Below are 23104 nucleotides of genomic sequence, written 5' to 3' on the forward strand. Positions count from 1 at the left end.
TGGTTGGAGCTACTTGGATGGTGATGAGCGCCAGGATTAAGAACAGCACTGGACAAGTGAAAATTGAATTTGGCTTAGCCACAGTTTCATTAATTTATTCATAAGACTGTGACTATATGAAATTATTTTCCACGACATACCCGTAGTTATCAGGTGTCCATTCAATTTTAATTGACAATATAAGATTCCTGTGGTTACCCTGAGTACAGATTGCCTAGGGCTCCGCAGGGTTTGTGGGAAGAAAAGCTTGGACAAGTTTCCATTAAGCTCTGAATCAGGCAGCTGGAAAGGAGGAGAATAAAACCGACTGTAAAGAGGGACAGGTTGTTAGTGTTGCTCGCCCTGCTTAGGAAGGAGCACCTCCCCAGACAGCGAGGCTCTCTGGCCAAGAATTCCAAGCTCGCAGAGAGAGACCTGTCCCAGTCACAAAAGTTGTTTTAACATGGTGCAGAATTGTCACAGTAATTAGTGCAATCTCCGCTTACTGACTGGCAGCTTTTACAAAAAAGGGCAGGGAGACAAAGGGTGCAGATTCATCTTTCTCTTCTAGCAGTGCTCTTTGGATGGACTGTCTCCGAGGGGGGGGGGGCTCGTCTTCATTTGTTTGCTCATTGTTCACCTTTAGTTGTTTTGGGGAGTGTGTTTTCTTGCTCTGCTTTGACAGGTATTGGGATTTTTTTTTTCTCCTTTTATTTTTCTTTCTCGTGCCTTTAAAAATTTTGATTAATCTGCATTGGTACACACACACACTGAGAGAGAACTATATACGTAGTGTTTTTGTTTGTTTATTTGAAGCAGATAAAGTTTTCTCAAGAGTGCTCTATCCTAAAATGGATACTTATCAGCCTTATCACATGAGCAGTATGGACTGAACACTATTTTTTATTTGATCACTAGTATGTTGTATATATTTTTGAGCTCAAAAGTTCTTACGTGAATTCTTTTTCCTCTTTAAAAAAATAAACTGTGGACTCTGGATTCCCCCCCCCCCCCCAAACACACTTTCTCAGGGAGCAAGATGACAAATTAATTGAGCCTGAAACCCACCTTTTGTTCCAGTGAGGTGGAAGCCCTGTGGCAATAGTAACACTGTTGTGGCCAGGGATGGCTGTGGAGAGGGCTGGTCTGTGATTAACGCAGGTCTCTTTGGAGATGCAACTGATTTGCCTCTTGGTGACGGTGATTTCACGAGATCATCTGATTCCTCATTGTTTATTTGTTTATGGCGAATTAAAGTGCATTTTTAGATAACTGTTGATCCTTTAGTGATTATTGTGTTGTTTATAAAATAAATCAGATGCTTTTTGTTTTCTCAGTTGGTTGGATCCTGAGATAAACAAGTATTATTTGGGAACATGGGAATTGGGTGAGGAATCTTGGTATTCCTTTCTGTTTGGGATAACCCCCTTCTGTGATGGGTGGTCTGCAGGGCTGTAAAGGGAGAGGCTGGGGCCCCTCTTGAGCCTTGTGCCTTGGAGGATCTGAATGAGCCAGTGACTTACCAGTAGGTGGTCCTTAGAATGCGGTGGCTCTTGGGCAGGCTTGGTCCCCTCTTGGGGGAGTGTGGATTACTAGAGCGGAGGCTGCAGGGATGGCCTGGGTGGCCTAGTCACTGTGAAGGAATGTGCGAGGCGTCATCGGGTGGCCCCTGATTCTGTAGGACACGTTTGTTTCCCCAGAAAGAGAACTGTGCTGGAGAGCCAGGGCCCAGTTATTGGAAGTAGGGAAGGGGCTCCCACCTGCTGCAGTCCTGTGGCTTCTGATCCTTTCTCTCCTGTCTGTGTTCTCGCCTCTGTGTCGCAATCCTGACGACTTTTTGCAGCACACAGTCAATTTTTCTGCAGCCTCCTGCTCAGCACACTGGCTTCCTTTATGTCTTAATGGGCATCAGTCTTTCCTTTTCATGTCATTGATTCTCACTCCTGCCCCCTCCTCCCCTTTTTGCTTATTGAATAGGCACTTTTTTTTTTTTTTAACTTTACCTTAGATTAGTATGATCATCTTATCCATAGCAACAAATAAAAGTACACAGGTCTTGATTGAATGCCAAGGCTTCAGTTCAATCTAGGAAGGTTTGTCTGCTATTCATAAACTGCTTAAGATGTTTTCTTGTAGTTTGTGACATAAGCAGAACGCTTTGATTTGGTTTCTTTCTACAGCTCCATTTTCAGTCCGGCAGCACACATTACTCTGCGTACAAAACGATTGAGCACCAGATTGCAATTCAGGTAGGAAATGCAAGAGATTCTGAAGCTTGAATTGTCAATATGGAGGTCTCTTGTGTGTTTTATTCTCTGTCCCTCCCCCACCTAGATGATGATGATGATGATGATGGTGGTGGTGGTGGTGGTGGTGGTGGTGGTGGTGGTACTGGTGGTGGTGGTGGTGGCGGTGGCGGTGGCGGCTGTATCCCTGGGGGAGGTGGGAAGCAAAGAAGAAAGAAGAATAGAAGAAATGCTGCTAAAATGATTTAAAGATACGGGAAGAAAGAGTAGCCTGTGTTCATTGTTAAGATGTCCTGATCAGGCATGGTGGGCACCTGGACCCCCCAACTTGGTTACTGCTTTTTGCACAGGGGAGGGATCCTGAACTGAGAGTGAAATGGGATGACAGAACGTGAACGGGAAGAGTTCAGTGGAGAGATGGGAGAGGAGGCCGTGTGACAGCCAGAGAGAGTTGTTTCCGGGGGATCAAAATCATGTTAAGTGGTGCTAAGAATATCACTTTTGACCTGATCGTCCTGAAATGTTGATTTCTCTTGGGCCTGTTGATATATGACACTGAAAGTGCCGGGAGGGAGAGGCGACAGATCCCAGCTTCTGATGAGTGTCCTGTTTCCTGCTCACGTAGTACTTCCATTCTCTTAAATCCAAAGGCTAAACAAATCACAGACTAATATAGACTCAGGACTGAACTGAAGCCAACAGCAGTAGTGGGGTGGGGAGCAGACTAATAGGATTTTCGTCTGTCTGCCTGGCCTTGCTAGGGTGGATGTCCTCATGGTGTAGCTGGCTGTACCAAAACTTCTCGAGGGTTCTGTTTTAACCCTTGGAAGGGAGGCTTTCGGAGCCATTAGTGTGGAGTTGGAAGGCTGGATCTGGGTTTTCCTCTGCTTGTAAGTTGATGTGGTGTGGCGGATCAGCCACGTGGCCCCGCTGCCCCTGTTCCCATAGCAAGCTTTTGCAGATCATATGTGTGTGCATGTGTGTGTATCTGCACGCTTGTGTGAGGGTGTGTGTGGCCTTTCCCACCTCCTACTGCATCACCTCTTTGTAGCTTTGCTATTTCAAGTTCTGCATCTTCCTCGATAAGACTTTGAAATAGCCATTTGCCCCAGGTACATGGACTTCTTCCCCCAGTGGAAAGTATGAGTCAGCAGACATTTTTATTTGGTGGATTCCTGGTCTTTTTTGTACTTCTTTCAAGGCTGCAGTAACTTAGTTTAAAAATATTTTGATTACTTCTGTGGTGGTGCTGCTGATCTTCTGTTTGTGTGTTTTAGGGGGAAATTGCGACTCTTGATTTTACCCCTCCACCCGCAGATACTTTCAAGACTGGCATGAAGGCGATGGTACAGTTGTTCTTGCTGGCACACTTCCTGTTGGACCCTCTTCTCTCTTGATTAAGGCCCAGTACGTCTTGCTCTCAGAAAATGGCTTAGAGGCAGGCTTGGTTGGAGAACAAGCCCAAACCCTAACTCTTGGTGACTGGGTGAACCCATGGTGGCCTGAGGCCTACTACATCTCTGGGATTGCTGGAAAATCCTGTTCCCTGGGGGGTTATGAATTGTGGAGGCCCAATAGGATAGTGATCCTTATCTTGGTGTGGAAAGGCTGGCTGGGGCCATGTCACTGGGAGACCAGCCGAGACCAGACCAGCTGTTGGATCTTTACACCCGGAGCTGAAGTGCCCCTTGTTTGGCCGAGCAGTTCGTCTTTCTCCAAACCACCTGGCACGGTGCAGGCCATGTGAAGCTCTTTCTCAGGAGGAAGATGGAGTAAATTACAGAGCTCATTGTTTGGAGGACTGAAACCATCACTATTCCTCCATGAACAGGTAGTATTGTTCTCCCCTGCTTCTATTTGCTGAGGCTTGATGCCCATGTGGGCAAACAGAGGGACGTTTTATTAGAGACCCAGCACCATGCTTTCAGTGTTCATTCTCCCTCAGTGTCTGCTAGACCAGCACGAGGCCCAGCCAAATGGCATCGAGCTGTAATTTTAGTGTGATCATCAAAGGATAAATGGCCAAAACCAAACAAAAGAAGCAAAGGGAAAAATAAAGGGGAAACCTCAGACAAATCGAAATTGTTCCCAGAGTACACCGGGCAGCTTGGTCGAAGGGTGGGTGGGGAGAAGACAGAGTGGCGCCCTTCCCGGACACCCCTTGCACACTTCTCCCCCACACCCCATTCTTCACTTAAGGGCTTAAATGCAATGTGATTGTCGGGAGGAATTTTCTTCCCTGGAAACTTAGAACTGTCTCACCTTAATACATACTGTATTTCAGCTGGAGCTGGGCATGCTGCTCTCCTAAGCTGTATCCTAAAATAGCCTCCTAGTATGACACTGTGCATCACATGAGATTCACCCCCTCTCCCTCCCGTCCCTCCTGTAATCTCGGGACTGGCCAAGTCTACCGTTTGTATGAATGGCCTCTGAGTGATTTTGTAGACCTGGCGCGCTCATAGGTTTGGAGCTGATCTTGGTTGCCTTGTTGGGATCCCCCCATTTTTGACAATCTCCTAGCTCCCCTTAGGTTTGAAAAGACAAGGGCAATATAAATGAGCACATTCTCCCAAAAGAATAACAAATGTAACTGGAATGAAAATTAAAAGGGCTTTTAAAGAAGACCGCTATTTAATTTTGTTGCCTTTGTGTGTGTGTGTGTGTGTGTATTTGGGTTTGGACCCAGGACCTTGTGCATGCTAACTTGCATTCTCAGCCCCCTGACTTTCTGAAAGTATCACTGAAGGGGAATATGAGTACAGCACATACACAGATCTTCATAGAGTTGTAGTCAGACTTTCACATGTGAATGTCCGCGAGATTATCATCCAGATCAATATATAGATTGGAGTTGGAACATCTTTCCTGTAGGGAGCCAGTAAAAAAAAATACTTTAGGCTTTTTGGGCCATATGGTCCCTGTTGCAACTGTTCAATTGTGCTCTTGTTGTTTGAAAACATCTGAAGATAGACATAAAGGATGAAGTCTGGCCATGTGCCAATAAAACTTTATTTATAAAAGCAAACATTGGCTGGGTTTTCTGACATCTGGTAGAGAAAATCCCTAGAAGTCTCCCTTCTTTCCTTCTCTTCCCAGTCATCTGTCTTCTTCCTTTTTCCCTGCTTCCAGTGAAAATTCTTTTTTTTTTTGGGGGGGGTTGGGGGGACAGGGTTCCGGTTTGAACTCGGGGGCACTTGACCACTGAGCCACATCCCCAGCCCTATTTTAAATTTTATTTAGAGACAGGGTCTCACTGAGTTGCTTAGTGCCTTGCCATTACTGAGGCTGGCTTCTAGCTTGGGATTCTCCTGTCTCAGCCTCCCGAGCCTCTGGGATCACAGGCGTGCACCACGGTGCCCGCCCCTTGTGAAAATTCTGATGGTGGATTAGTCTCTCCTGGTTTTTGACTTCATGCATGGAGTCATTCAGAACATACTGTTTGGTGCCTGTGCCTATGCAGCATTGTGCCTGGGAGTTACACCCCTATCATTGTGGGTGGCAATGACTTGCCCTTTTGCATTGCCACGTAGCGTTCCATGTACAAACATGCCCCATGCGTCTGTCCTTTCTCTGTTGTATATTTGGTTTACTTCCAGGCTTTTGCTAGTATGAATAAAGTCCTAGAAACACCCTTCCCCCCGCCCCCGCCCCGTGCCTCCTTCCCACCAATCACCAATCACCAGGAGTTGGATTTGGAAAGATGGAGGGGTGCATATGTGCTTAGCTTTTGAGTTTTATCTTTTGAGAGAGGTCTGAACGCTGGACAGTTGCATTGAAGCGTACTAGCATAGTTATTAGTACGTGAGTGGGATGTGGTGGGGGGAAATAGAAGTATCTAGTTGTGATTGGAGGCCAGTTTGCCCACGTTTCACTGCTGGCCTCTGGTTCCAGCCCTCAGGACCTCCTCCGGCCATCGCCCTTCACTGGGAAGAGGAGGAGCAGGCTGGGTTGCAGACACCATAGAGCAGCTCCCCAGGGGAGGCCTTGCAGGTGACTGTAGCTCAGTGTTTAGGCATTTCTGTTGCCTACCCCAAGGGAGCTCTTCCAAAGCTCCTGCTATCATCATGATTCCCACCCCAAGAGAAGTGTTGTAATCAAGGTCAAGAGCCACAGAAGATGTTTCCCCTGGTTTTCAGAAGGGCTACTTCAACCAATTAAGCCTTTGTTTTAAGAGTATTTTGGCCAGAGGTTGATATTTTAACACTAAGTCAGATGTGATTTAGGGAGGGAGAAACTTCAAGCAGCAAAAACAAACTGTGTAGACCTTTCTTAGTTGTTTCTCTTCTAAGATGTGATGTGGTTTGTGTGTGCGCGTGTGCATATGCGTGCTTGTGTGTGTGTGCAAAGACAACCAGGAGGGGATCCAGAAGAAATGGACCGTTTTATTTGTTTACACAGCTGAGCGGTGGAGACTCTGCAGCTCTGCAGTGGGTGTTGCTTTCTTTCTTGTCCCTATGCCTGTAAGATTCCTGCTTGGTCCTAGAACTCCTCTGCCAGGGCCACCAGGATTCTCCTCTGGAGCCTGAGTGGTTTTTGGAGCCAGGGAGAGGAGGTACAAACTGGAGGGTAAATACTGTGCCATGTTGATCCCTTATTCCTGACATGACCAGGATGTCTTGTTCACATCTTAAAGTCATTAAGACTGGAGAGGTGCTCTCTTTGCCAATAGGATGAATAGGGCCAGAGATTAGTACCAGAAGATTTGACCAAAATTTAAGAAAGAGGTGGCAGTATTTGCCAGGCTGCGCCCTACTTTGGGTTTCTGATGATGGTGGTCTCTGTGTTCTGGGCCTGTCTTCTCACTCACCCCAAGTTCTGGCCTTTCGGGGTTCATGAGGATTTGCAGATCTGGGCTAAATGGAGGACTCCCAGGAATGAGTTCAGTTCCAGGTGTGGTCGCCCCCATGCTTTCCCTTTAGGCTCTGGCTCTGAGGTTACACTCCCACGTTCCCCTAAAGAACTGAAGAGTGCTGGGCCCAGTGGCGCACACCTATAATCCCAGCAACTCGGGAGTTCCAGACAGGAGGATCGCGAGTTCAAAGACAGCCTCAGCAATGGTGAGGCAGTAAACAACTTGGTGAGACCCTGTCTCTAAATAAAATACAAAATAGGGCTGGGGATGTGGCTCAGTGGTCGAGTGCCCCTGAGTTCAATCCCCAGTACCAAAAAATGAAAAAAAAACAAAACCCCAAAACCCAAAACCCCAAAACAAAACAAAACAAAAAACAACTGAAGAGTGGGACCACGGGTGTAGCTCAGCGGTAGAGTGCTTGCCTAGTACGTGTAAGGCACTGGGTTCGATCCTCAGTACTGTGTAACTATAAGTAAATAAAATAAAGATATCATGTCCATCTTAAAGAAGTGAAGGGTGCTGGGCAACTCAGGAGGCTCGGGCAGGAGGATCACAAGTTCAAGGCAAACCTCAAAGAGCTGGGGATGTATCTCAGTGGCTCAGTGCCCTGGGTTCAATTCCCCATACTCCTCTACAACAGAAGTGAGAGTCGTTACTCTCCACTAGAGAAGCTGGGCAAAGCCCGTGGATGCAGTGACTCACTCAGGAGGTTCACTCAACTCAGCAGCAGTGACTTTGGGCCTAACTGTTAAATCCATATTCAGAACCCTCATTCACTAAAAATATGTAGTGTCCATAGGTGTGCCAGGCCCCTGGAGATTTCATCAGTGAGCAAAATAGGTGGAAATCCCTTTTCTCTCAAAATCCAGCGATGTTTCAAATGCCAGTTTTATTTATTTTTATTTAAAAAAAATTTTTTTTGGACCTTCATATTTATTTATTAAATTTTTTTTTTAGTTGTGAATGGACAAATACCTTTATTTTGTTTATTTATTTTCATGTGGTGCTGAGGATTGAACCCAGGGCCCCACAGGTGCTAGGCAAGCAGGTGCTAGGCAAGAGCTCTACCACTGAGCCACAACCTCAGCCCCTTATTTATTTTATTTATTATGTGTGGTGCTGAGAATTGAACCCAGTGCCCCCCACATGCTAGGCAAGTGCTCTTCCACTGAGCTTCAGCCCCAGCCCATCAAATACCAGTTTTAAACACCCCACCCCTTCAGTCTCTAGGTCTCTGGCACAGTCCAAGAGTGGTATTTTGTGATTCATGGTTTTGATTTTTCAGCAGGCTCAAGGTTGCGCACGGCCTCCTTAGAGTTTTCTGAAATCAATCAATCGATCGTTTATTGGCTGCTCATTCATTTTCAGTTGCTGAATCAAAATTGAGGCCTGGCAGGTCCTGGATTGGGATGACATTTTCTCCTTTTGAATGAGAAAGTGACTGCTGGGTTTTCTGAGGCCTTTTCTCTGTGCTCATGTGCAGCGGCCAGCTACTCTGCAGAGCAGAAGAGGAGGCCGTTTGTTGGTGAAGGAGCAGCGTGGACAGAGCGTTTGGTCTCGGGGTCAGAGGCGATAACAACCGTTAATGATAGCAGCTTATGTTTATTGAATCCTTCTGATGCATTGGGTCTGATATTTAGTACTTTATGTGAATTATTGATTGGTTCTTTATGACACACAGGGAAATCTGAAAGGGTAGTTACTGTTATCATCACAATTATCCTCATTTTTGTAAAATGAAGAAACCTGTTTTGTCCAGGTCAGTGAGGATTCAGAGGGACTGCCAGCTCAAGGCTGGGTGTGGCTCAGCGGCCGAGCACTTGCCTAGTATGCCTGCCATCTTGGGTTCCATCCCTGGCTCCTAGTGGGAGTGCTCAGGGGGGCCTAGGCAGAGGCTGCTGCTCAGCTTTCTGGACTATATACCAGCAATCACCTGGTAACTGCTCAAAGACAGAGAATCCAGGTTCTACTTGGAAATTTCCATTCAGGGGGATCCTGTAGGTCAGCCTCTTCTGAACCCAGAGGCACCTGGGAGCTTAAGATGCATGTTGCTGCCCCACCCTCTTCCATGTTCTGTAGGCCTAGGGTAGGTCTCCATGGTTGTGGTTTTAGCGAGTTTTTGGGTAAAGCTAAGGACCCTTTTCTGGGGACAGCACTTGGAGAACCACTCTATGAGGACCGTGGTTCCCACCTCTGGCTGTGTGTTAGTCACCTGGGAAGGTTGAGCAATGGGGGCCAGGCCCTGCCCCAGAAAACTGGCTCACCATGCCTGGGGGCTGGTCCTTGCATCCCTGGTTGGCCAATGCTTTCCAGGCGACCCTGGGGAACTCCAGTTTGGGGCATTTGGGAGTCTGCACCCTTCCCTGCTCAGTGTCTCGTTAGAGGGCAGTTGTTGCAAGGCCTTTTTTTTTTTTTTTTTTGTTGTTGTTGTTGGTTTCTTTAATTTTCTTTGCTAAGGGGTGAAGAGAGGCCGTTGTTCTCAAGGATGGCTTGTGTCTGTTCAGGTGGTAGAACACTTATGAACAGGTAGTGGATGACACCCGGGTGGCCTAGGTTAGTACCGGTGAGTGACAGTGGTATCTGGTGTCAGTCAGGCCAGGGTAGGAGCCCGAAGGGGGAGGGAGCCTGGGAGTCTGGGGTGTCTCAGATTTGCAGGTCATGCCTAATCGCAGATTCAGGGTCAGTGGATCTGGGGTGGGGCCCGGGCTTCGGCATTTCTTGACAAGCTTCCCAGGAGGTGCGGATGCTTAGGCCCCAGACTCCACTGGAGTGCAGCAAAGGTAGTCCATTTTGCTAGGCCAGGTAACTGACCGAGGTGCAGGGAAGTGGATTGGTTTGTCAAAGGTCCCACATCTTGGAGGAAATAGGGCAGGCTGAGAATCCAGGAGTCCACCTCCTGGTCATTTCCATCTTTTAAGTAGAAGTTAGTGTCTTGTCTAAGCCACCAGCAGTTGTCTCGCATTGGCTAGATGAAATGAAGCAGTCTAGTTTTTACTCTTCGTTTTCTACCATGTTAAGGCTTGGTGGAGACCAGCCTGTCTGGTTTGGGAGAGGGCTGGTAAGGGTAAGGGGGAGTGTCTGTCCGCCATCTGTGTGCCCCTCCTGGGCCATAGTGCTGAGTGGCAGTCAGCTGGTTGTGTTTTCTTAGTAGAACTTGTAAGTTCCACTTTATAATATTTACTTTTTATTAAGTCCCTGAAAATCATGGGGCTGTTTAGCTGAGCACAGAAATTTCTAAATGGGTTATGGCTGACATTTGGAGGCTTATCAGGCTTAGCACTTAATTTGTTTCTGGAGTTTGATTTGGTTGGATGGTATCAAACCCTGATCAAACAGATAAGTGGCTGCAATTTTTCTTCTTCTTTTTTTTAAAACCGGTTTACCTTGAAATCTCAGCATACTCTTCAATTAAACAAAAATGGCAGCAGACCACATTATTCCTGAGGGTTTCACCAAAACCACTGGGGCATTAGGTACATGCACCGTGATTCTCTGCCGAGTGACTTGTCTTTGCATTGGTTGGCAGAGGTGTGGGATGGCTTGATGGGAGTTTCTCCGCCTCAGTACTGGTGCTGTGTAGGGCTGAGTAAGTTCTTTATCGCAGGGAACTAACTGTCCTGTGCACTAAAGGAGGTGTGTGTAGCCCCATCCCTGACCTCCGCCCTCTTGATTCTACTAGCACCCAACAGAAGTGTGACAACCAAAATTGCCTTTAGAAGTTGTCCAGTTCCTCTGGGGGGTCACAATGACCCGTGGATGGGAGCTGCGGGCTTTGTAGAACAGTGTCAGGAGTTGCCCTGCCCCCAATGGTGTGGTGGTGGTACCTTTGCATTTTCTGGACCCAGGTGGGTGGTTCAGGTTTTGCGTCTGTTGTCTTCGGGATAGCCTGGGTTTGTGGCTTAGTTCTGCTGAGTTTGTTTTGTAATCTGCAAAATGGGGAGAAGGGTAGTGCCTATTTTCAGATGGGGGGGGTCGGTGGGTAGATGAAACAAGGTGTAATAAGCTCTTCCCGCAGGGAAGAAGAGCTTAGTGGCCGCTTTCCCTGCGGGGACTGTGAAGTGCTGGCTTGCAGGTTTAGAGCATGCCTTATCCTGATATGCATTGTGTAGTTTTTATTTGCTGTCAGGAACATCACACATGATAAATTTGATAACCTGGACTATCTTTGCTGGGTAACAAAGATTTATGACAACTGTTGGTAGCTGTTTGCATTTCTCTCATGTCACTTAAGAAATGTCTGCCTGGTCCTTGTTACTTTTATTTATTTATTATTGCTGTGCTAGGGTTTAACCCAGGGGTGCTTTACCACTGAGCTCCATCCTCAGTCCCACCCACCCCTCTTTTTTTAAGATACAGGTCTTGCTGGGCACAGTGGTGCTTGCCTGTAATCTCCAGCGGCTGGGAAGGCTGAGACAGGAGGATCTTGATTTCAAAGCTAACCTCAGCAACGGCGAGGCACTGAGCAGCTCAGTTGAGACCCTGTCTCTACATAAGACCCAAAATGGAGCTGGGGGATGTGGCTCAGTGGCTTAGTGCCCCTGAGTTCAATCCCTGGTACACCCCCCTAAAAAACAAAAACAAAAATATACAGGTCTTGCTAAGTTGTCCATGTTGGCCTTGAGCTTGCTATCCTTGTGCCTTGATTTCCTGAGTACCACTGAGCCTGGCTTCTTGTTACATTAAAATAAAATGTATGCTCTTCTGAAGGGCTGAGATTGCTCATGTATGTGCTTTTCATGTCCCTGTAGTGGTTTCTAGGATATAGTAGCTGTTCAACAAGTGGTGTGTGTTTAAATACATGACTGTAGGCAGAAGAGAGGTTGAGTGGGGTGTATCAGAGGCAGCAACTAGAAAGTTCTTTTTGAATTTTTAAAAAAACAGCTCCTGGCCTGGGGATATAGCTCAGTTGGTAGAATGTTTGCTTTATATGCACAAGGCCATGGGTTCAATCCCTAGCAACACACAAACACACACACACACACAAAATAGCTGCCAGGGTCAGTGGCACACACCTGTAATCCCAGAGGCTCTGGAGGCTGAGGCAGGAGGATGGTGAGTTTAAAGCCAGCCTCAGCAATGAGGTGCTACGCAACTCAGTGAGACCCTGTCTCTAAATAAAATCTGAGATAGGGCTGGGGATGTGACTCAAGTGCCCCTGTGTTCAACTCCTGGTACCCCCCTTCCCCCCAAACAAAACAAGATACAAAAACAAAACAAAACAAAACAAAAAAACCCCCCAAAACCCAGCTCCTTTCACAACATAAAAGGTCAGTAATAATAATTGTTTTTTTTTGTTGTTGTTATCGTTGTTTGTTTTTTGGGCACTTCACCAAATTATTTGAGACGGATGTTCTATTCTTTCGTCAACTCGATGTTGTTTTCCAGGTTTCAGGGTTTGAGATCCGCTCTCCGTTGGAGCGTTTTGCAGTCCGTCTTAATGCCTGTGGCATTGCTCAAACAACCAGTAGACATGGCTGGACTGCTTTATATTTATATAATGGCCTTCCAGCTTTCATAATGCTCAGAGGTTATTTGGCTTTTAAAGGTGATATTCTTATTCTTTTTTTAAATTACAAGCAATATTGTCCATTGGTTGAGGGATTAAACCCAGAGATGCTCTACCACTGGGTTTTTGATTCAAGACAGGGTCTTGCTAAGTTGCCCAGTCTGGCCTTGAACTTCTGATCCTCCTGAGTAGCTGGGATTGTGGGCATGCGCCACCACACCCAACACATGTTTTAGACTTTGATGTGATTATCCGTCATTCCCGCAGAGGACTTCAAAACATGTAAACAAGTGTTTTCCTACTTGTGGATGGATGAGCCTGCACAAAGGCATTGCTTTCTGTTCCAGAACTCTGTGCCTCTCTGAATTTGGATGTTGCGATGAAGCACCAGCCTAAATGGCTTTAGTTGAAAATTGGGAAATTTTTCAAGGCTTGAAAATGGATGTGGTGTGGCTGTGGCCCATCCCGAGGGAGCAGGAGGTCCTTCCCACTGTGGCTTTGGTAGGACTGCCCTGCCGGGAAGACAGCTTGTGTCAGGAGTCGCTCAGTTGATTCAGTAAGCATTGTTGATGATTGAAATTGAAGAATTGTGAAGACAATTCATCTTGAGGAACAGAGAGCATCGGTGTGAGCCAGGCTGCTGGGAGCAGACATTGACATACGGGCCGTCATCAAACTAATTGTTGTTTGAATTACCTGTTATGATCCGATGACAAATCTGCCTTGCTCCTGCCACTGGAGCAGAAAATGTAGCTTGAATTGGCGTGATGTTAGCAAGTGTAAACTGTACTTCAACAAGATGGATAAACCCAATTATGGGGCAGACCTGTAGAGAGAAAATCCATTTAAATCTCGTAATGTTAAGCAGAGCTGTGTTTAATTCATTTGGACCAATTTGGGAATGATGTATGAGTGTTGGTGAACATTAGTCAAAGGGGCGACCACTGGGGGAAAGGGATGTGCCGGTGCTGCGGCCACTCTGGGGAGGCAGCTGGGGTGTCGCCTCGGCAGCCTGCACTAATGGCGGGGAAAGGCAGAAATGACAAAACGATGTACTGACTGCCACACAGGAAGCGTGTTGTGTAAATGAACCAATAAGGGAAACATGTGAAGCAGGAAGGAGAAGAGGCGCTGCTCCCAGATGCCAGGCACCGTCCGAGGCGCCCAGGAAACTTGAGGTTCCTGGTGTTTCCAGCCCCTGGTAACCCTTGTGGGCTCTTCTGGGTCTTGGAACAGGCCTCGCAAAGCTCTGTCAAAAGAGTGATTTAAAAGAGACAGAGGGTAGCTCAACTTAAGTGGATGTCCTGGGATACTTGATTCTCTCTTGGGAAGCAGGAAGGGACGATGGTTAACATGTCTATTATGCATATTTGCAAGAGTTTGGAAGGTCTTGTCTAATTGAAAATGCTAGTTTTAGAATAGCTATGGACTGGTGGCCCAGCCATGTACACAGTAGGTGCATTATGGGTGAGGTAAATGAAAAGAGGGGCCTAAGGTCAGGGAGCTTTCCTGCCTGGACCCAGTGGGTTCCCACATTCCAGCTCATTCGGGTATGGAAGGACCTCGTATCGCAGTGTCACGTAGCGCTCGTTCCTGGCTTGCGTTCTCAGGACTTCTGTGATTTTCACATAAAGATTTATGATTTTACTTTTTATCCCTGGGCTGGCTTTACCCAGGATGTCCTTAGATGATGGTAGCCTCCTTTTATTTTGGGGAGGAGCTTGATGAAGCACTCAGTGTGAGTGGTCATTGTTGGCTTTTTTCCTTTTAGTTTGGGGTTTTCTTCTTTCTTTTCTTTGTGGAGTGGGCTGGACTTGGAAACTGCTGTTGAAAGGAGAACTTTAAAGACCAGCGTGTGTAAGGAGCTGGGCAATGGGCGGCTGAGAAGTTCATGGCTCTGCCCTCTGGCCCCAGCCCCCATAAATCTCACCATGTAAGTGGAGGTTGAAGCCCTGAGAGTTCTGCCACTGGGTACTGTTCATCGTAAGGAGGGGGACATGGTGTACAGTGAGTGCCCGTTCTGGGCAAACCTTTTCTCCTAGAGGCAAAATTGGGTGGGATTTTACTTTCTAGTTTTCTCGGGGTTAGATTCGGTTGAAGAAGCACTAAGGGGTTAACAATAATAATAATAAAAAAATGTGAGACCCAACAATAACATTCCAGCACTTTGGGATGAATTGGGATATCCCAGTCTACTTACCAGTAGAATGTAGGTAAAGCACTTTGAGAAAATCTACTTAACATGTTCACTAAAATGCCCCCCGGTTTGTCCCACCCCATGGTAGACCCCTGAATCCCTCAGGAACAAGAAAGTGGGGTCATTGAATGAACTGGGAAGGAACAAACAGGGATGCATTTTGGAATCTGAAGATGTTTGCACTGAAGGAAACAGCAGCCCTAGTGTTCAGTGAGTTTGATGAGAGATTCTTGTCTGCTTTGCTTCAAAAGTGGGTGTCAGTGGCTCAGAGGCGGAGCACTTGCCTGGCATGCGTGAGGCACTGGGTTCCATCCTCAGCACCACATAAAAATAAAATAAAGGTACTGTGTTCACTTATACCTAAAAAGTAAATATCTTAAAAAAAAAAAAAAGAGTGGATGTCAGATTTATACTCCTGAGGGTGGGGTCAGACTTGGGAGTTGGGCAGGTGGTGACTCCCCACCCTGCAGCCCGGAATGGGCTCTGTGTGTTGAGGGTGAGTCTTCTCAGGGCCCTTTGGGTGTTTTTCCTGGTTAGCTTCCCGCCTTCTGGAACTATCTCGAGCTGAAATCTTGCTGTCGTATGCAAAGAGGAACCTTTGTTCTTTGGATTAATCCTTAGGATATAAACATGTATCAGGACCTAGGACTGAGTAAGATGCAGACATAAAACAGTGAGGTGTCTAAATGGGGACTTGACTGATGTGTGGAATGCAGGAGGCTGAATGCAGAATTGTTCCAGAAGTCACCAAGTTCTGAACTTGATTCTTATCCTTGAAATCAAAAAGCAAACCTCCCCCGCTTCCCTGCTTCTGGTTTTCAGTTGCTTAGTTTTTATTCTGGAATCCAGCAGCATGTATTTCTTCATGATTCCTAGAGCAGCCTGTTAATTAATGTATTTAGACCTTTCTTTTCCTTGAAAGGAGACTTTTAAGTGTGGTTTAAAAATGCCCTTCAGCGAAGGACTTGTTTACCAAACCACCAGTGTGTCTTAGGCACCCTTATTTGGTTTGTGTTGTCTTGAAACTTGTCACTAGCCACAGCGTCATAACGAAACCAGCTGCAGAAGACCAAAGTGTGAAGCCATGAGTATTAGAGTTTGTATTGGAACTGGGCTCAGGCTTGACTTGGCCACAGAGGAAAAAGCCTCAGGGATGTAGGGGCCTCTTTCCTTGGAGCAGAATTTCAGCCCCCACCCTGCCACCCCCCCAAACAAAAAGGAGAAAAAAGTTGCTTTGTTGGGATCCCCTCCCCCGGTTTTTTTTGGTGGGGGGTACCTGGGGATTGAACTTAGGGGCACTTGACCACTGGGCCACATACCCAGCCCTATTTTGTATTTTATTTACAGACAGGGTCTCACTGAGGTGTTTATTGCCTCGCTTTTGCTGAGGCTGGCTTTGAATTTGCTATCCTCCTGCCTCAGCCTCCCCAGCTGCTGGTAATACAGGTGTGTGCCACCATGCCTGGCCTGCCGGGGTCCCTTTTCACTTGTTCAAATTTGCCAATTTATCTCCACTAGAAAATAAATTCTACAGTTTTGCTTCTGTGATTTTGTCATTTTAGGGTAGCTCAGGAAGAGCACCCAGAGAGTTGTTCCTGCAGGTTGGGTTGAGTGCCCGCCATCCCACCTGGTCTCTGAGAAGGCAATGGTCACTAGGTGGTCCCTACCCCGACGGTGGAATTTGGGGGAGTGACAACCCCCAGCCACCCTGGTTTGCATAGTTCGAGGAGCAGGGCAGTGACTCTCAGAGGGACTGGAGCCCGTGACCTGACACGTAAGCAGTGCACACTCAAAACCACACACCACATGCAAAGCAGAGATGGCTTTGGTTTCGGCCTTCGTGGTTCTGTTATCGCTGCTTTCGCCTGAGAGTGCATTTTTATCTCTCGGTCTGACTTCTGGTTGGGTTAGGGTTTGTGGTTCCCACTTGCCCTCTGCAGCCCGTGGATGTGTCTGCTTTGGAACCAGGCTGACCAGGGCTGCTGGCCAGTGGAGGAACGAGGCAAGCCAGTCCAGGCATGGTGTTCCCTAGGGGCCTGGGGACCCTGGCAAGTGGCTGCAGAGCCGCCGGCTGTCACACGCCTCTCCACGGGGCTTCTTCTGTCTTTCAGCATTCCTTATGTAACAGCTCTAAGGACTGATGTGAAAACATCTAGAACAGCTCCGATTGATCTTCCTGTTCTGTACACCGCGCCCAGTCCCCTGCTCTCCTATGGTCTCCTTTGGCTTTTCCTTATTAACTGGTTTCCAGGCCAGAATTTCCCCGGGAAGCATGAACTTTCTTTACACTGTATTTCATTTTCATCACTTTTAAAAAAAACACATTATGCCTTACATTTCAAAGGGGGCCAATCGCTGCACTCTTATTTACCTCCATTTCACACTGGTGAGAAATGGGTTCCGCAGGGGACTTGGCTGTTTTGCAGTTCATTGTGAGACGGAGTCGGGGGCCTAGGCTGGTGCCTGCACATAAGGAAGGTTTACGGTGGGTGTCCCAGTGGCACCATTGTCATGAAAACTTCCCTGGCAAGTTGGTGACATGGTACTGCGTATCCTCTCCTGCCTGCCCCCCACCTCACAGAGGAATCCAATCCTGAGTTATTTCTCCTGCAGGAGAGGAGGCCGGAAGACCTTTTGAAGAGAGTGATGGCAAAAGAGGTCACGTTGTGACAATGTATCTCCCCATGGAGGGGAGAAAACAAAAACAAAAATCCTAGAGGGGAGACTGGACTTGGAATTATTCAGCCTCTGTTGGGCATGAAATTAGTGACAGCAAGACAGGAATTTGTGGCCTTTTGGTCCTAATGTCTGCTGTCTTCTTTGGTCCAATTTCTATTGCTTAGAACTTCATTAAACAAAAAACTTAAAATGTCATCCTTTCCCATCCTAAAAGGCAGAGTCGTGAGTTTGGTGACACTACTTCTTTATGGGGACTTTTCCTTGGGCCGCCGTGGTCAGGCTCTCGTTTGTCTGAGTTAGTAATAAGCGTGTAACTGCCCCGTCCTCCTCCAACTTGCCTCAGAGAGGAGCCAAGAGACCTTGGGCACTTGTGATTGGAAGCTGGCTGTCGCGGGGTCTCTGGGTGCTACCCCCTGATGGGAGGAAGCGCTGGCCTCTCAGCTGGATGGGGCTGTCCTGAGCAAGAAGTGAGTGTCCAGCCAACTCAGGCGGTGCACGGGGCGCTTGTCCACAATGATGGATTTCTCCCAGTGACTTGAAGGCAGCCGTTGTTTCTTTACCACCTCCTGGCTCCAGAAGGTAGTCTTCAGCCCTCCTCATTTGCAGAAGGCTGAATTAAAACCCAGTGCCTTGAGCTCTGTGGGTTTATTGCTATCTTTCTTTAGCTTTTCAGAGGCCACAATAAAAAAAGATCAGGAGTGAAATGTGAGGTGTCAGCAAGCCGTCATGCTGTGGACTCTCCCCCACCCTCCCACTCTTGGCCTGGGGAGGCATAAAATAATAGACGGATGTGATTCCACCTTCCCATCCCTCCTCGCCCCCTCATTGCAAAAGGACTTGCACTTCTGCGGGGTTTGTTAATCAGAGAGCTGCGGCTGGGAGGGGGCCTTGGCTGTCCTGTAGTGTCCGGGGCCTTAGGCTGAGGAAGTTGCTTGCGGTTCCCTTCCTTCTAACACTGGTTTGTCCTGGCCTGGGGGATGCTATTCAGCAAGGGCCGATGTACCTTTTTAATTGGTTAGTTCCTCTAAGTGCTGATTTATTCCCTACCTATCAGAAATGTCTTAATTTACTTAATCTAATAGCCACCCCCCCCTCCAATTAACACCCCAACAAAAGTATTTCCCCAGGCAGCACTTGGTGAGGCGAGATATTTTTCTCTGGGGAGAACCTCTCCTTTGTGTATGGCGTAGGGAAGAATTAATTACGGGAGAGGATGAGGCTTAATAATTGGAGTTAGGGCCCAGGAGCGCTGAACATGCCTATGTCTGCCAGTTGTGGCTGTGGAGAGCTTATTCTCCAGGTCTAGGTTTGCTCATCTGTGAAATGCCCCCACAGGATGTATGTGGTGGCAAGACCAATTAGTAGCCAGAAAAGTGGCCCATGTGGTGTTGAGAGTTTTTGCTGTATGCTGGGAGCGATGGTGCTTGCCTGTAAATCCCAGTGGCTCAGGAGGCTGAGGCAGGAGTATTATGAGTTCAAAGTCAGCCTCAGCAAATTAGAGAGGTCCTAAAGCAACTCATCGAGTCCTTGTCTCTAAATAAAATATAAAAAAGGGCTGGGATGTGGCTCAGTGGTATCACTGGGTGACCCTCCCCGCCCAACAAAGTTTTTTCTGGGATGAGGCATTCTGGGACGAAGGTACCCCCTTTGCCCTGAAGTCTGATGGGCCTGGGGACTTGAGGCTGTGCTGAGCCTCCGGGTTACCTGTAAAATGGGGGTGAAACCTCAGGATTAAGTGGACAACGTGCACAGCCGTGGCCCAGTGCCCTGCATGCCCAGACAGCAATAGATTGTTTTATTTAAAGGAAGGACAGATGGCTTGTGAGCCTGGCTGGTTCCCACAGTGGCTTGGGTACCTCTGACCATCCTTGTACTAATGAAGGACAAGTGGGCACGGTTGGTGGTTGATTTTGTTATGTCCACCTTTTTGGTTTAAATTTCTTCTGCTTTTCAGAAGCGGGGGTGAGCCACATTCTGCTCGCCAGGTGGATATCATAATAGCGCTTTGAAATGAGCTTCAGGATCCTTCCATGGAATGAAACAAATTCATTTACTACTCAGGTTTTAACTCGTGTTTGAGCTGTACCCTCCCCCAACATAAACACATACATTGATTTCTTTCTTTTTTCTTGTATTACTACAAGGATCAGTTTCTTCTGGCTTAATTCCAGAAACAACATGCCTGTCTTTTTTCATCGTTGAGGAAAAACAGTCTGAAGGCACCATAATTCCTTAAATTGGATTTCGGTTCTTGATCCCCTTATGTTCAGTAAGCAGCGCTCTATGAGACATCATTGTTGAGAAAGCAGGAGGCTGGTAGCCTCGCTGTTCCCCCAAGTGCTGCAGCCTCCTGGGCTGAGGCAGTGGGTGGGGTCCCCTTAGAGAAGAATGCTCACCTTCACTTGGGGTGGAAGCATTAATTCCTTTTGGAAAAATGTTGGCGCAAGTTGGGCTGGGTGTCTGGTTGTGAGCGGGGTTTGGCTTGGAAGAGGCCTGTGGGTGTGTGTGCACGTGGGTGTGTATATTCTTATTAACTCTGTTAGTGCCAGGGGCAGCTGTCTCTTGGAAGCATTGGGATTCCTACATTCAAATCAAAGGCACCCAGAAGAAATAATAAAGTGCACAGTGTGATCTTCAAAGATGAGGGAATAAAATAGTAGTGGGGAATATTTTCCTGGCTAATTCTGCCTTCCCCCATTTTTAAGAAACATGGAGAGCGTCAGTGGCTTGCTGTTGTTTGACAGGTTTCTGGGTACTTGGGCTCTGGAGCCATCAGGCTCTTTATGGAACAGGAGACAGATGACTTGCAGAAAGCAAAATGGAAATGTCTTGGGCTGGATCCGGGCTTGCTCAGGGGAGTGAGTCAGGAGATGTTCTGTCTTCCTCTCTTGTCTTTCCTCTTTTCTCTGAGCTGGTTTCACTGAGGGCACAAGCTTGGCACCCACTTACCCAAGAACTGATTAGTTCCTGAAAGAAGCAGTGGGTTGATTGCTTGCAGAGATGATGTAAGCTTTGCTCTGGGGTACATCAACTTGGATTTCTCATGCTTTATCTTATAAAGCCTAAATTAACAGCTGGTTTGGTTTGAGTTCTCCGGGATCTGACTAAGGGATTAGAGTCCATTCTCAAGTGAGTCAATCTAGTTTAATTTATTTCAGGTCTATCAAAAAAGATCAATCAAAGCTCTTTTGAAAGTAAAGCTATAATCGGTCTGCACACTTATAAGTCACTGTTGTTGCACTTGGTGTTTCTCTGGTGGAAAATGCTCAGGCTATGGCTAACAGGATGTATTAGAGCATTTTCTGCGTTCCTCCCCTTACCTTCCCCAGAAGATTTTGAGGAAGTGTCATGTCTGAAAGCTTGGCTCAGATGGGAGCTGCATCAACCTCCTGTTCCTGCTCCCTTGCTTTGAGGATGCTGGATCCCTGGATTGGAAATTTCTAGTTCAATATAATTTAATACCTGGAGATGAACAAGTCCAGCCTTGTTCATGTCACGATTTTTGCTTATAGGCTTCCAGGTATTGGTGGGTGAAGACATGCATTGAAAAAAAAATCTTTTTTAAACACACGATGTTTGAAGTGAAGAATTACATAGTTTGCAAAGTTTAAAGGTGGAAGCCTTCTCTGCTATGGCAGACCCAGGTGTTTGTGAGCCGTGGCAGCTACAACCTGAGCTGCTTATTCTTATGTGTTTGTACTAAAATACTTCCTGAGCCTCTACTAATTGGTAAGAACTATTCCAGACACTTTCATATACCAAGAGAAATATCAACTGACGCCAGCTGGCATCATGGGATGCCAGGAGGGACAAGTCCAGGATTCTTTTTCTAGGGATGCCATACACATATATAAGAATAAGGAAGTGGCTAAGAACTTGACTCCAGAGTCAGACCCATTTTTGAATTCTGGCTTTGCTGCTTAGTGTCTGCATATGACCTTGAGCAGATACTACTTAAACCTCAGTTTCCTTGTCTATAAAATGGGCATTGTGAAACTGTCTCCAAGGCTTGTTGTGACAATGAAATGAAATAGTACTGTATCCTTTGCTTTCATTTAAAAAAAAAACTAAAGCCACTTGGGGGAAGTTTCCAGGAAGCTGAAACTTTGTTCAAATGCATTCAACAGACACATCTTTCCGCCATCTTTCTGTCCCATGTGATGGTGCACCTGAGTGTTCTGGCTCAGGCTCACAAGTGTATCAGCAATGCCTGGTACTCTGGGACGAATGAGAAAAGAAACAGAGAGGCAAGTGCCAGGTTCTTACTGGATTGTGTGCCAGAATCATCCTCTGGTTTCTAACTGTGATAATGAAGCCTGGGTACATTGGTCAATTTGAAATCATAGATGGTCATGGAGCTGGGAAGGTTGTTGTGAACCTCACGGGCAGATTAAACAGGTGTGAAATGATCAGCTGCAGATTTGATGTGCTGTTCAAAAATCTAGTAAAATGGCAGAATTTTCTGCTCCTGTCCAGGCAGTTAGGCTCCATTGTACTGACCCCAGCTGGCATCATGGGCCACAAAGAAGCTAGATGAAGATACACAGGAGGGACAAGTCCAGGATTCTTTTTCTAGGGATGCAATACACATGTACAAATAGAATGCCTCAGTGGGGAAAAACCCCTACTAGCAAGGAATATTTGCTCAAGGTCTGAAGTGTATCAGTTGTCCTGGGGATGCCTAGGTACAGCGATACAATACCTGTCCTTTAGGAATGTATACTCTGTTGGGAGAAGAAACACTGGGCAGAGGAGGGTGTCTTGAACTATGAATCCCATGGCCTTTTTTTTTTTTTTTAAAGCTCTGTCTTCTGTATCATTCATTTTGGTTCAAGGGATGCGTTTGGTCTTTGTTTAACTAAATGAAAATAATGGTTCACTCTCTGCGTGCTTACCATTAATGATTCTGTTTGGGGTAGTCCAGTTGAGTTGCTTACTCTCCTGGAGGCTCACCAGATTTGAAAGTGTGTGTTGGGAGTGGGGGAGTCTCATAATTTTGAGATTCTCTTGTAGTTCTGTTGTATGTAGGATTTTAGGCATTGTTTATTCAGCAATCACTATTACTCCAGAAATAATCTTAAGATAGCTCAGTTAGTAGGGTACTTGCCTTGCATGCACAAGGCCCTGGGTTCTAATCCCCAGTACTACCACCACCACCACAAAACAAACAAACAAACAAACAAACAAACAACAACAAAAAAAAAACAAGAAGAAAAAGGTATTTTTTTTGAGCTCTCACTATGTGTCAGTTTCTAGATCGTTCCATACATTTTTCAGCTTAATGCTCAAAACAACTTTAAACCCAATTATACAGATAAACAACGTGAATTTCAAAAGCATGGGGGAATTGGCCCCAGGATACATCACTAGTAGATACCCAGGTTCCCCTGGGCCTTGTCTGATGCTGGCCCTCTTGTGCTGTGATCGCTTCACTGATCCGGGAAGGCAAGTGGGAAGGGGAGACTGCAGTTGGGACTTGTTGGCAATTTGGTTTGTCCTTCCAAATTAGAGACTCTGAAGAGTAATATTTTTGCAAGTAAGTAATCAGATGAGGGTTCTGGTGTCTCCCAGAGGGTGAAACAAAAGCCTCTCTTTTCCCAGGCCTGGTGTGGGTCTGGTTCTGGGATCCTCTAAAACTTCTC

The 23104-nt window shown here is 46.7% G+C and overlaps 1 protein-coding gene and 1 pseudogene across 36 annotated transcripts in view; both read left to right on the forward strand.

Annotated features, from left to right (window-relative positions):
• Nucleotides 1-23104, forward strand: part of Tcf7l2 (transcription factor 7 like 2) — a 187761-nt gene that overhangs the window by 10896 nt on the left and 153761 nt on the right. For 17 of the 36 annotated variants that reach the window (XM_076835073.1, XM_076835079.1, XM_076835078.1 and 14 more), the window contains exon 4: nt 2160-2228. The exons of the other annotated variants lie outside the window; for them this stretch is intronic. In XM_076835073.1, coding sequence (XP_076691188.1) covers nt 2160-2228 — 69 coding nt within the window. The remainder of the gene's footprint in view (nt 1-2159; nt 2229-23104) is intronic. 36 annotated transcript variants of the gene reach the window in all.
• On the forward strand, nt 21623-22038 carry LOC143381476 (small ribosomal subunit protein uS8-like; annotated as a pseudogene).

Source organism: Callospermophilus lateralis, chromosome 15 (assembly GCF_048772815.1).
Source record: "Callospermophilus lateralis isolate mCalLat2 chromosome 15, mCalLat2.hap1, whole genome shotgun sequence".
In the NCBI taxonomy this organism is placed as follows: Eukaryota; Metazoa; Chordata; class Mammalia; order Rodentia; family Sciuridae; genus Callospermophilus; species Callospermophilus lateralis.